The 13378-nt window shown below is 31.0% G+C and overlaps 1 protein-coding gene across 1 annotated transcript; it reads left to right on the forward strand.

Annotated features, from left to right (window-relative positions):
- Positions 1–1317: 1317 nt before the first annotated feature.
- Positions 1318–12652, forward strand: LOC145325794 (uncharacterized). The gene is made up of 24 exons (XM_080168754.1): positions 1318–1369; positions 2898–2939; positions 3076–3201; positions 3305–3400; positions 3519–3580; positions 3654–3753; positions 4241–4288; positions 4393–4518; positions 4642–4737; positions 5446–5510; positions 5623–5722; positions 5841–5859; positions 6145–6217; positions 6412–6474; positions 6658–6717; positions 7080–7165; positions 7275–7332; positions 7577–7616; positions 8641–8726; positions 10045–10133; positions 10489–10583; positions 10997–11028; positions 11348–11401; positions 11773–12652. The coding sequence occupies exons 1-24, from the start codon at positions 1318–1320 to the stop codon at positions 11803–11805; spliced, it is 1701 nt and encodes a 566-aa protein (XP_080024880.1). The 3' UTR covers positions 11806–12652.
- Positions 12653–13378: the final 726 nt, after the last annotated feature.

Below are 13378 nucleotides of genomic sequence, written 5' to 3' on the forward strand. Positions count from 1 at the left end.
CCTTTACCACAGCTACCCCCACAGCCTGTCTACCGCTGTGGGCTAAGCCCTTGTGTCCCACACCCCCTTCAAACCTAACCTATTGTTATAATCTGTTGTATATATATAGTAAACATCCATTGTAAATGTATTTAGTTAAATATATAATTTCTGTATGACTAAATCCTGCTAGTTTGTTTTGGTAGAATAATTCAAGGCTAAGGCTCGTTGGATTCGAACTCGCAACCGGTGAGCTGAAACGCTTCGGCTTACCACACTATCTTTGCATGATGCTTCCTGCAACAATTTAGTTTAAATTTAGATTGAAATGATATCTAGATCAATATTGGTGGAAGTAAGGGTCGTAGATACCTGCGTCATTAGCTTAGCTGGTGACATGTCAGCTTGCTGTCGGGGAAGTGTCGGGTTCAAGTCTGGACCACACCGTGTCATGCTAAAGACATAAAAAATGGTACCAATTTCCACTATGTCCTGCGCGTGACTTAAATAGTAAGGGGGAATTAATTATCTCATGAACAGCCGGAGCCGCATCAAAATTACACGGCTCCGACACCCTGGTTGTGACTTCATGACTTTTTAAGTTTAGTAATTATACGTCGGCAAGAGTTGATCTTATAAGAATATCTGGTCTGTGTCGGTCGTGGTGTCCGGTCAAAGTCGGTTAGGCGGCACCAAATTTTGAAACAATTCTAAATAAATCTTAATTTCTTCATTATGACTTTTGTGTATAAGATAGAGACCTAACATTTTTTTGGTGTATACTGGGATATCAATGAATATCTAAGAATAGTGGTATTATGACCCTTTGACCGTTTGACCGCTTCCTGACCGATTTTGTGTGCTGCTTTCAATATGGACTAGACCCACCTAAAATCCTAGCTTTAAAATTGGCCGCTCTACACCTGTTTTAATATTTAGCGGCTGGCCGCTAAAAAACGGCTAAGGAGCGGTCTGACTAGAACGAGTAATTTTCTCTAAATATGCACCAGAAAAAATTTTTATGTCTCTAACTGTAACAGGAGCCGATATAGAGGGGGGGTCAAATAAGCCCCCCCCCCCGATCTATTAAGGTGGGAATTGGGGCCTGATCTGTAAGGGTTAACATTTCTGGCTATTTTTAAACTGCTGTTTCCCAAATAAAGTTATTGTAAATATTTACTTTCTTCCTTGTTTGTAAAAAAATGTATAATTGATTTATATCGTTTGTGAAGCATATTTTAAAATCTTAAATCTAAACTGACAACTTTCTGTATTCAAAATATTGTTAAACTTTTACAACTAATGAAATTTAAACCAATGTATTAATATCATTAGAAAATGGAATTGATTTTGTGTATTCTTGCAATTCTTGCTCCAGTGTTGGTCCAAGGTTAGATATTGTAACTCTTTAACTATTAAACTAAATTATTTAAATTAAATTATGAATTTTTACAGTAATTTTTTTAATATATACGTTTTTTTACTTGAAAAAAACATAGACAATTAAATATCTTAAAGGAAGCCTGCAAGAAATACCACGCTTTTACTGCTGAAAGACTGCCACAAGTAGACCCAATACCCCAAATTTGAAGCCTTCAGCTTCTATAACAAAAAAGTTCTAGGCATTTTAAAATGACATTTTATGTACAATGAAAATTTTGAAAGAATTACAATGCTAATGTTAGAAATTTTAAAATTAAATTACGTGGCCTAGAAACAAAATTATAAGCTTATTTTTGTCATAAATTTAGGTTGCCTGTAACTAATTATATTGTTCCAATAAAAATACCCATTTTTATAGTCAAAATCATTAAAAAAAATTAGGTTTAACTTGCATTGTACCGAGTGTACTGTAGCCAATCAGAAGGCTAAATTAGCTAAGCAACCAATCACAGCTCAGCTTGTATTAGTTTTTCCCTTTGTTTCCGCTATGATTTTCGTTTACAAATGCAATTTAAACCGAATTTTTTTCATAGATTTTGACTATGAAATGTGGTGTTTTTATTGTAAATATTTAATCAGTTACGGGCAATCTAAGTTTGTGACAAAGATAAGGTTATAATGTTGTGTCTAGGCGACGTAATTTAATATTGTTTTTTCTTTTATGAGCATTGGAAATCTTTCAAATTTTCATTGTACATAAAATGCTATTTTGAAATGCCTAGAACTTTTTTGTTATTAAAGCTTAAATCCTTCAAATTAGGGGTATTGGGTCTACTTGTGGCAGTCTTTCAGCAGTTAAAGCGTGGTATTTCTTGCAGGCTTCCTTTAACAATTACATTTTAAATGAGTTTTGGGAAAATCATAAGTTATTTTTATCTTGGTAATGATAAGTATTGGTTTTAATAACATCTCATATCCATTCCTAACCCCCCCCCCCCTTACTTTCTTAATCTTTAATTTGATTGACTGCTTAACTATTTAAATAAAATAAAAACCTGTGATCGTGGCTCAACATCCGCTCGTTGCTGGGGAGGTGATAGGTTCAAATCTAGGACAGACACCGTGTCATTTCTAAAGATGTTGAAAATGGTTCCTACTGCTGCTATGTCAGGTGCGCAACATAAATAGTAAGAGTATGAGGAATGCCATATCCCATAAACAGGCGCAACTCACCACCATGCACAGTTAGGACTTCTTAGACCAAGGTCGTGCAATCAAAGGGTTGGTTGTTTGATGGATGTTTCTTAACCTAATATCCCTAAGAGTATCGCATCCTGTTACACATGGATGATGCTCTGGATTCTCTAGATGATCACTTATATCAAAGGAGAATCCCGCCCTTAAAAGGTAATGGTATTAAACAAACTCCCTCAACCATTACCCTCAGTTATTATTTAATTATACAATATCATATTATTGTTCTGGCTCCCATATTATATGTATTTGTTAGAGAAATGATTTTATGTTTGTTACAGGAAGTAATTGCAAACAAGGTTGGATTGCAGATACTGCAACAGGTCACACTTTTTAAAATGAGATTTTAGAAAATTATAAGATTATTGAACAACTTATTTTGAATTTTAAAAGATCTATCAACCAATTCTATAGATGCCATTGTGTTTATTTAGTTTAAATATAAACTAATATTTGTAGGAACATGTTACAAAGTTGTGCAGAAGAACATGAACTGGTATTATGCAGACCGGGAATGTGCAAGAATGTTCCCTAATTCAAGACTTGCAGTAATAAAAACAAGCCATGACAATGAATTTGTTAAAGGTTTATTTTTAATTTTCAGTATAATTTGAAATAGAGCAAAATGTATGGATGCAAAAATATTTTGAATTAAGTTTTATTTGATATTTTAGTAATTATTATTCAGGTCTTTTGAAAAACGCTAATGGATTTACAGCATATTGGATTGGAGCTACAGACCGAGTCAAAGAGGGTGTTTTGGTCTGGGGTGATGGATCTCAAAGTATGTTTTTATTAATCACCAAATATCATATCAAAAGAATGAATAAATTCTTAGCTGATCTCTAAATTTCATAAAATCTATGACAAAACTTTTAACAAATAATATGAATATTATTTAGTGGCTTTTAAAGATTGGCATAAAATTGAACCAAACAACCAAGGCAATGAAGACTGTGTATTGGTATCATCTACAATATAGTTTATAAATTTTAACATATACATATGTACATATAACATAATAAGATTTTTTTTAGTACCATCGTAACCGTTATTGGTTTGGGATAGATGAATTCAAATGGAATGATGTACCTTGTCATTATGTTAGAAGTTATGGTGCTGTATGTCAGATGCCAGGTGAAGGAAACTGTATATTCTTTAAAAACACTAAGCCCTATTATATTTACAAATAATTTTTTTTTATAAATGTAATTTATTTTCAAATTGTTTCAAGTTGTTTTAACAACAGCATGATAAGAGCAAAATTAGTAGCTTGTTTACACAAATAGTTCTAGAAACAAGGATAGTCAAACTGTCGTCAATTTAGGTTTCTACGATGGTCAGTTTGTTCGTTCAGTAGGAGAAAAGGGGATGTGATAAAGGGGGTGGAGGAGGGTCATTCATTATATAAGCCAGCTGGAAGTAGCAATTTAGCAGTGTTTGGGAGAATGTCTCACAATTTCCATGCATTCTTTATCTATTTTTACATACTGGTTCATCAATGTCACATTATAAAATTAAGCAGCAAAATATTCTGTTTAAATTATATTGTACTTTTAATTTCAAATACTAACTTATACAACTTTAAAAAAACATTACTCACTAATGTTACTTTTTTTTGTAGAAGACAGAGTGAAGTGTGAGCCTGGATGGATTGCTGACCAAACAACAGGTTACACCTATGTTGTTACACTCAAATTTTATAATAATTACCTAGTATTTTTCATCTTTAGTAAACAAATATAGTCTAATAGAATAAAAAACAAAAATTTATAGGGATTTGTTATAAAATTTTGCAAAAGAACATGGATTGGTGGACAGCTCAAAAAGATTGCTTAGCTTTGAACAAAGATGCCAAACTAGCAGAAATGAAAAGCAAAGAAGAAAATGATTTCATAAAATGTAAGTTATTTCATAATTAATATTATTTCCTTGTAATAAACTAGATATTGAACTTGATATTGCTTAAAGTTGAATAATTCTTGTAATGTTACTGAATCTTATTTTTTAACACCTATACTTTAGCTATGTTGAAGAAAACTAATGGATTTTATGGATATTGGATGGGATTAACAGATGTCAAAGAAGAAAGAAAATGGATCTGGACTGATGGATCTCCATGTATTATACATTTATTCTTATGAAAAATTCACAGGATGTCTATCTGTCTGTATGTACCAACGGATATTGTAAATTTACAAAATATGAATCTTAATGTCCTATTATATGTGGGAATGTGACCCCGCCTTAGATTCAGGGGTTTGCGATTACGAGCGTTGTAGACAGACAGACTTTTCACCAGGACTTGACGATCAGCTTTGCTGATCTGACTATGTTATTGAACCAACAGATATTCACTTATGATGTTTATTGTTTAGGTGCAGTCTAAATACTAACAGTTTACAATATATTAATGGATTAAGGGCACATATATAAGAATTAGAATTTGCATAGTAAAATATATCATATTAAAATGGTTTTATTCAAAGCTGATCCCACCCCTGAGCAGGGGGGAGATCAGCGGATATACATGTAATGGAACAAACATAATAAATGACTTCCCCAATAGCTTAAAGGGAATTAAAAAAAAAACCTGGGGGTGGAGCTGGGAAGCGAAGCTATACTACAAGTCTACATAGTCCTACATAAACACTAAATAACAAAGTTTGGGTTGTTTGGGGCCTTTAACATTCTAGGGGAATTTTTTTCTTAGAAAAATAATAAACTATGAAATAATATTCTAAATTTTGAAGTGTTTTTTAATGATTATCTTTTTGCTGCTCTATAAATCAATAATAAAATTTCAATAGATAATGAATATTTATTTAGTGGTTTTTAAAGATTGGCATAGTATTGAACCAAACAATCAAGGAGGAAATGAAGACTGTGCATTGGTAATATCTACAATTTTATATTTAAATCTAACTTAATTATATATTATAACACATATATATATATATATAAAACTGATTGAATTTTACATAAAATCATAAAAGTTTCTTTTAGTTTCATAGTGCATGGTGGTGGGGTACTTCTGATTATAAGTGGAATGATGTACCTTGTGATTATAATAAAAGCAAATTTGGTGCTGTGTGTCAGATGCCAGGTTAGATTACAGAATAAACCTAACAACAAATATAACCTTTTGTAAAGAAAAAAAAAAATATAAAAAAACATTAAAGTATGTCATCAATGAATTTAAAACTAATACATACTTTTTTTAGGCACTCCCATCAATTGCAGGTAAGAAATAAAGAATTTTAAAGAATTTTTTATAAATTTTTTCATTAATAAATTTATTAGTTCTACAATTACATAGTAATTTTTAAATCTCATATTATTAACATATAATTTTATAAATACTACTATATGTTGATTTATAATACTTTGCAAATTATATACCTAAGTGATAGAATAGTTGTATGTATGTGTATCAGCTTTTTCTTGTAAATGGCTGAATTTATTATTCCACAATTTCCATTTAATTACTTGTGTCCAAATTGTAAGTTTTAAAATCAATATTTTAAGATGTGGCCAAGCAAATAGAGCAACAAGAATTGTTGGAGGAACCACTACTGAAATCAATGAGTATCCATGGCAGGTATATAAAGTTTTGTAAGAGTAAAATTACTGTGACTAATAAAATATACTTTCAAACTTGTTTTCTTCAGAGAGAGAAACTATATTTTCATGGTTGCGATTGAGATTTTGTAATTAGTGTCTTATCTTTTATTGAACATCTACTTTCTAACTCACTTTGTTCCTTATTATTATTTTTATTTTATTTATTTTTAGGTTGGACTAGCCTCCGGCAGTGGTAAAATGCCATACTGTGGTGGTTCTATTGTAAGCAGCAAGGTAAATTAAAATTTAAATTTTCAAACAAACACAACACTATAATTCCAACTAAAATTGTATTATTAAAAAACCAAGTATATTTTATTTATAACAGCTGAATATTTAAATGTATTAAATGAAATAAATTTTTCCATCTAGTATAGCTGTATCAGTAATGCCTCTAATTGTCCCTGTATGTTTCAGACAATTGTAACTGCTGCTCATTGTACCAATATAACTTCTGCCAGCAACATCTGGGTTGTGGTAAGTTGGATTTTAATAATTTTTATTAATGCAGATACTATATAAGTAATTTGTGGCTTTGCCAACAGAACCCTCTAACCTCTGGTACTTTTATATAAGGATATCTGTTCAGTGTTCATATATCTTTTTTTTTCTGTCCATAAATCTCATTGTTATTTTAAATGGTACAATCTATGCATGAAGATGCAGTTAAAACCAGCCATTTAAACAGCAAACTAAGGGAAAGGCAAGAGAAAGTAAACTTCCAACACTTCTAAAAAAAGATCCTGTCAAACATTACAGACATATGGACAGCCAAACATAAGTACAGACAGACACAAACACTTATAAAGTAACGTTGCTATTACAAATGCTGTTGATAGGTTGCTGAGCATGACCTGACCAAACCTGATGGAGAGAGATATGTCAAAGTTTGTGGAAAGGCTGAACATCCCAACTTTAACTCTAGGTATCACAATCTTCAAGTTTATAAAGAAAAAGTTATTTAAAATTTATTTAAATTTAAAAGAAAAACATATAATATAACTTTTTATTTGATAAATATTTTACATTTTTAGAACAGCAGATTATGATTATGCTACTCTTACCCTCTGCGAGGAACTTAGTTGGGCTAAGGTTAAAACATGAACCTATTTTGGTTGTAAAGTTACTCTTTAGATGTTTGTGTCTTTTGACGTGTTTACCTCCCTCTATATATAGTTATTTAGATCATTAAAAAGTTTCTTTATATATTTGTATATAGAGCCAAATGTAAAAAAAAACTCTATTATCTTCTCTAGCATTAGATCACTTATTGGTTTCATTCCGTGCTCATCTGTAAATATGTTAATTTCTCTTTAATTAATTTTCAATATTTCAGGATGTTGCTCCAGTTTGTATGCCAACCACTAGTGGACAAGGTAATTATTAGCAACATTAGTTATATACTATAGTAAAAGTTATAAGGTCTAGAAGAAGTTGGCCTAGAAGTTAAAAGTTATTAGGGCAATCATCAGGAGGAAGAGGATTTAAAGATAAGGTAAGAAACGTACAAATTGCAGGCAAACAATGAATGGGGGAGAATAAAATTTAAAATTTCACATGTTTTCTCAAATTTATTAAATCGTTTATTAGAAACCTTTTTAAGCACTGGGTACAATGTTCCAAGAGACTATCTTATTGTCTTAAGTTCCCTCCAATTCACCCTTAATGGTCGGGGGGGAGAAGCGTTTAAGTATGGATATGACACATAACTGAGAGTTGGAATTTTTGAATATCTCCATCCTGGCGGGCACAGCATGCCAGCAAACCTGGCAGGGTCATCCAGGTAAAGAGCAAAAATATATTTTTGACTTAAACAAAGCATTTTATCTTACCAAAATACTAAAATATTCTCTAGTAGTACATCCTCATATGAAAAACAGGTGTTCAAGTCAAGTTCAGGTTCCAGGTATGATCCTGCAGGTCCTGATCCTCCAGGTCTTCTTACATGTATACATGACGCATTAAAATTTCACAAAGATCTGCCGCCGTTTTTCCGCCGACCGCCGACTGCGGCGGCTGGCAGCTGCCAAATACAGCTGAAATTTATACTTTGATATTTCTAAAATAAAATTTACATAAAGATAAATATTTTCTGCAAAAAATTTTTCTTATAGCTACAAAAATAAGAAAATTACAGCCGTTTGAAATTTTTAAGTAAAAAGGACCTAAAACAAAAGTTGTTAAATAAAAAGGTAAAGGAAGCAAAAATTGACTTTTACTTACTTAAGGTAAGAAATTTATTATCTAACAGGAGAATTGCACAAAATTTTTAGCCCTCTAGCTCTAATAGGAACTGAGATAATAGGGGTGGGGGCGTTGAATGCACCCCCCCCCTCCTTCGACCGATTAAGGTGCGGCAAGGGGCCTGACTGTTAAGAGTTAAATGATGTATATGTATAGGAAGCCAATATGAGAACAAGGCATCTGTTGTATCTGGATGGGGAACCCTGTCCTCTAATAGTCCCAACCGCCCTGCTCAGCTCCAGGTATAATTTAATTATCAGATATATAGGGATATGATATTTGATCAGAACTAATTATATTTTATGTCTTGTACTTTAGTGGTAAGAAATAATTGAATTTTTCTTGTACAACTAACAAAGGATTTTTACAAAAGTTTTTTCTCTAGGCATTCAGTCACACTCAAAAAATTTCACAATCTAAGGGACCACAATTTGTTTAACAATATAATTTTCCCAAGCAACGACCTATCTTAGAGTTTCCATTATATATAGCTAGATGACTTATTGTGTAGATGAAATGAAAATAAGTCCTTATGTAGTATGTGTTCCCTGTGTTCCTCACGGTCCAATTAAATTACCATTCCATTGCAAAAAACGCGATATTGGGTTTGTTTAAATATCCATTTATTTAGCATTTTTCAAGAATGTCAAGCGTGAGAAAATTTTTTGAATGTGGTAACCATTTATTTTGATTTAAATGGTACATATGATTTTCATTTAAATTCATTTTTGGACCCGTGAGAAAATTTTTTTAACGTGAGAACCATTTAATTTTCATTGAATTTCATTTTTTGGAAGTGTGGGAAAAAAAATATGTTTTAGTATAAAGAAATGTTCTATCAGTTTCAAACCTTTTTCATTCGATAGATCATACTGACTTTGGAAAAACTGTCAGACCGATTTTTGAAATTCAATCTGTGAAAAAAGATATTCAAGTTTTAATTTTTTGTTTTGAAAATATTATTTTACATGTATTGACGCCATCTTGGATTATGATAATTTTTTTTTGTTAGAAGATTTTTTTTCTAAAATATTCATTCCTAAACAAAAAACTGGACAGGAATACCCCATTTATGCTAAATTTTGTTTGCTTAAATAACTCATTTATTTCCCGGAGGTAGTCATTTTTAGAAGATTTTTAATTTTTTTTTGAAGATTTTTGAATTTTTATTAAATATTAAAAGAAACTTGATATCAGGGATATAAATGATCATAGCCGGGAAATAAATGAAAATTAAAAACCAAAATTAAACCACATTTTAGCATAAAAAATTAGTTTTTTGTTTAAATGAGAATGATATTCCTGTCCAGTTTTTTGTTTGTTTTTTCATTCCTAAACAAAAAACTGGACAGGAATACCCCATTTAGATAAAAATCTTTCTCAACTCAATTTAAATGGAAAAATCTACTTTATCATTCCAAAATATATTTAAAGTATAAAATATTCATTACCAATTGCATCTGTTGTAGAAGTAAACTAAGCAATATTAAGTGATCTAGAATTCTATAATTATTGGGAAATAAAACATAGAGCAAAGATGATATATAAAATAATTTGTAGGAAGTGACAGTAAACACAATGTCCAATTCAGCCTGTTGTGCCTCTTCAAATCTTCAATCTCTTTACTCTTGTATCCAAATCACAAGCAGGTATTATAATTAAACCATAACAAACTAAATTTGCTTAATAATCAAGGATATTGAAAATGACACCTACTGCTACTTTGTTAGATTAATAATAATCACTTGGCCCTAAAAGGGCTCAATTCTTAACAACTCATAATTAGGAGTAAAACCAAGGTGAAAGGGTAAGTTGCGTGCAATATTTTGTATAAAAGTCTGTCATTCATGATGAATTTTGTTTTATTTCATTCAAGGTTTTCTCACCAAGGATTCCTAGTTCTAATGGATCTCTAAAGTTTTCAGTGCATTAATTTCGATAATACACTATCAAAACAGTACAAAAGTTCTCCCCCCCCCCCCCTTCTACATCTAAATAATTTAGAATGATATGTGCTTCTGCACCCAACAAGGATGCCTGCATGGGTGATTCTGGAGGACCTCTGGTGGTCTCTGAGAACAACTCTTACAAACTTGCTGGTCAGTATTTTATAGTATGCGATACTTCCCTATAGGTGTGTAGCTGGCTATATGTATATACGCTTTTATATTTTCTATTTTCTCTTCGTACTTAGTATGCTGCCTCTCTAAAAAATTACTGATGTATAAAATATTTATTTCTATAACTGCTTTAATAATGACATACATTTGATTAAAAGTCATATTTAGAGAATAAAAATGGAAAGGAAAGCACAAACAATAAAAAAACGCACAATAACTATAATATCAAAAGCCGCACAATACCTTGATTACAGGACATACTTACATTTTAACAATACATTGCATTGGTTGCATCTAATCATTACAGGAATTGCAAAATATAATGTGCTTTCTATATTGTTCTTGTGATGATAGTGTGATTTGACTTAACAGTAATTTATAATTTTGTTTAGGAATTGTATCTTGGGGCTTTGGATGTGCTCAGGTAAAATAAATAATTTTAGTAGTATAAAGTCAAATTTATAACAGTGAAGAATATGCAAATATTTTGAGAGATTCACGCATACCCTAATACAATGTTTCTACCAGCTAGCTAATATAACAATACACCCCTTCACCCTTATGACTTTACCCCCATCCCCTCCCTTAACCATGTAGGGACACATTGACCAATATCCAAGGACTATGTTATCAACTAAATTGACGAAAAATATTCCCCTGTCACATTATCCCTGTATTCTATATCCATAACACAACATCGACTATCTTGATAACCATAACTTTCTAACAATAAATATTTTTAGGCTAATGCACCCGGTGTATATGCCAGGGTCACAGATCAATTAGGATGGTTGAATGTAAGTTTTTTTTTTTTATCTAATAAATACGGGTATAGGACAATGAATGATAAATATAATTTTTTGTTTAATCCTTTTATATATATTTAGTCATTATCATTTAAAGTCTATCTTATTATCCCCTCTCCTTTTGCTTGTAATTACAAAAATGAAAAAAATGAAAGTGAAACAAGGAGATGTAGAGAGAAATAAAGTAAGAGGGGCGCATTGAGAGAAATAAAAAAAAGATACTACTCAATAAAGAATAGAATTACTTAACGAATTAAGAACAGGCATACAGACTCAAATAAGGCATACAGACAAAAAGACGAACTGAGAACTGTTTAAAAAGTAGCTTCATTACACAAAGATTTATTATATCTTTTTTTCAGAGCAACATTCAAGGATCCACATGCCTTCCCTGAATAACCCACAAAAAACACACACAAGAATGACCAATGAACAACCGACTAAATGAATTTAAAAGAATGCGTCTTAATATTTTTGGCCATTTTTAATATAATACAATTTTTTTATTTTTATTACTTTTTTCAACAGGAGTGTATCAGGAAGAAAAATTCACAGATAAAGTTATGACAAGGATAAGGTTTTAGGCAATTTGGATTTCCTATCTTTAAACAATCCCATTTGTGGAACCAATCATTTTTTGCAAATTCAAATTTGAATTAAGTTGTTAAATTCAAGATATAAAATTTTTTTTTATATAACTAAATATTTTGTTAAAAATAGTTAAAACATATTACCACTGGGTTATTTTTTAAAACATTAATCTTTGCTTTTATAATATACTATTTGTTCTTTTATTATATGTAAATAGTGACAACTTGAAGAACAGCTTTTTGCGGATATTAAAATAAAAAACTATGAGAATAAAACCAGTTTTTGTTTTCCTCGAGGGTCCAAAGGCCTGGGCAAACAAAACTGGTATTAATTTTTATTTCAATATTGTCTGTAGTGCGATGCTACACATGATTTTTAGTATGGCTAATAACCAGTTCTTATTCACTGGATATTAATCAATTTTAAGCCCATACTGAAAAAAAGATTTCTTAGACTTTAGTTTGCATGGGCCCAATAATATCAATTCAACAAGAAAGTCTAAGAAACATTCCTACGAAATTCCAGGGTGAACCCCCCTTTATCAAATTGTCACTACTAATATCCTTAATTATATTGCTTTATTCATTTTCTTGTCAATTGTCTATTGCTTTGTTCATTTTCTTGTTAACTGTAAATAAATTTTTGCATCTATCAATTCTTTTCTCATTGTTTATTCTATATACTATATTAATTCACTTAGTTAGTAGGGGCGCAGCAGCTAGTAAATTTATATTCTATTTATCAACAATTGTCATATCGTCTGATTTTAGAACTTCGTTTTTACGGACATTGCCATCCTTGTCTTGGGGCATTCTGCACAATAATAGTGCTCTATAACTGAAAATGTCCTGTTAGCTAGCTTAAGGGGAAAAACATGAAAAATACAAAAAAGTTATAAACGTACTTAAAAACAGTCCTTCTGCCATGGATGTTTTAAAGTTAATTATGCTCCATAATGATGAGAATGTTTTAGCCTTCTATCCTAAATAGCAGCCGAGAAAATAACATTTCCCTTATAGCGTTACGTACTGACTTACGAACAGACATAGTGCATAATAGAGTTGCTTTGCTACTAAAACGTATAGCATATATTTAGTAGTTTGTAATAACCCATTAATGACAATAGGGTCTTAAACGACGCACAAATTCAAACCTATACTATCACTCTATTTTTTTATGCTGTCCTTTTTAAATGTTTGTAAATAACTGAATAGAGCTTCAAGTTTTGTCCTCTACATTGCTTGGCCTCTCACTTCATTCGATGACCAGATGAAATCATATTTTCATGGCAGAAGTGGAAAAAATAGGAAAAAATTTCCACACCAGGCCTAACTTTTTTCTTTTAAAGAATTAAAACATACTTATTTATAATTAATT

Source organism: Acartia tonsa, chromosome 8, assembly GCF_053477335.1.
Source record: "Acartia tonsa isolate MP-2025a chromosome 8, ASM5347733v1, whole genome shotgun sequence".
In the NCBI taxonomy this organism is placed as follows: domain Eukaryota; kingdom Metazoa; phylum Arthropoda; class Copepoda; order Calanoida; family Acartiidae; genus Acartia; species Acartia tonsa.

Excerpts from the sequence above, each read along its gene's own strand:
- LOC145325794 (XM_080168754.1), top strand. The coding sequence starts at position 1,318 with ATGGAATTGATTTTGTGTATTCTTGCAATTCTTGCTCCAGTGTTGGTC. Across the intron at positions 3,202-3,304 it reads TGACAATGAATTTGTTAAAG|GTCTTTTGAAAAACGCTAAT; the intron begins GTTTATTTTTAA and ends ATTATTATTCAG. Across the intron at positions 7,166-7,274 it reads CATCCCAACTTTAACTCTAG|AACAGCAGATTATGATTATG; the intron begins GTATCACAATCT and ends TTACATTTTTAG.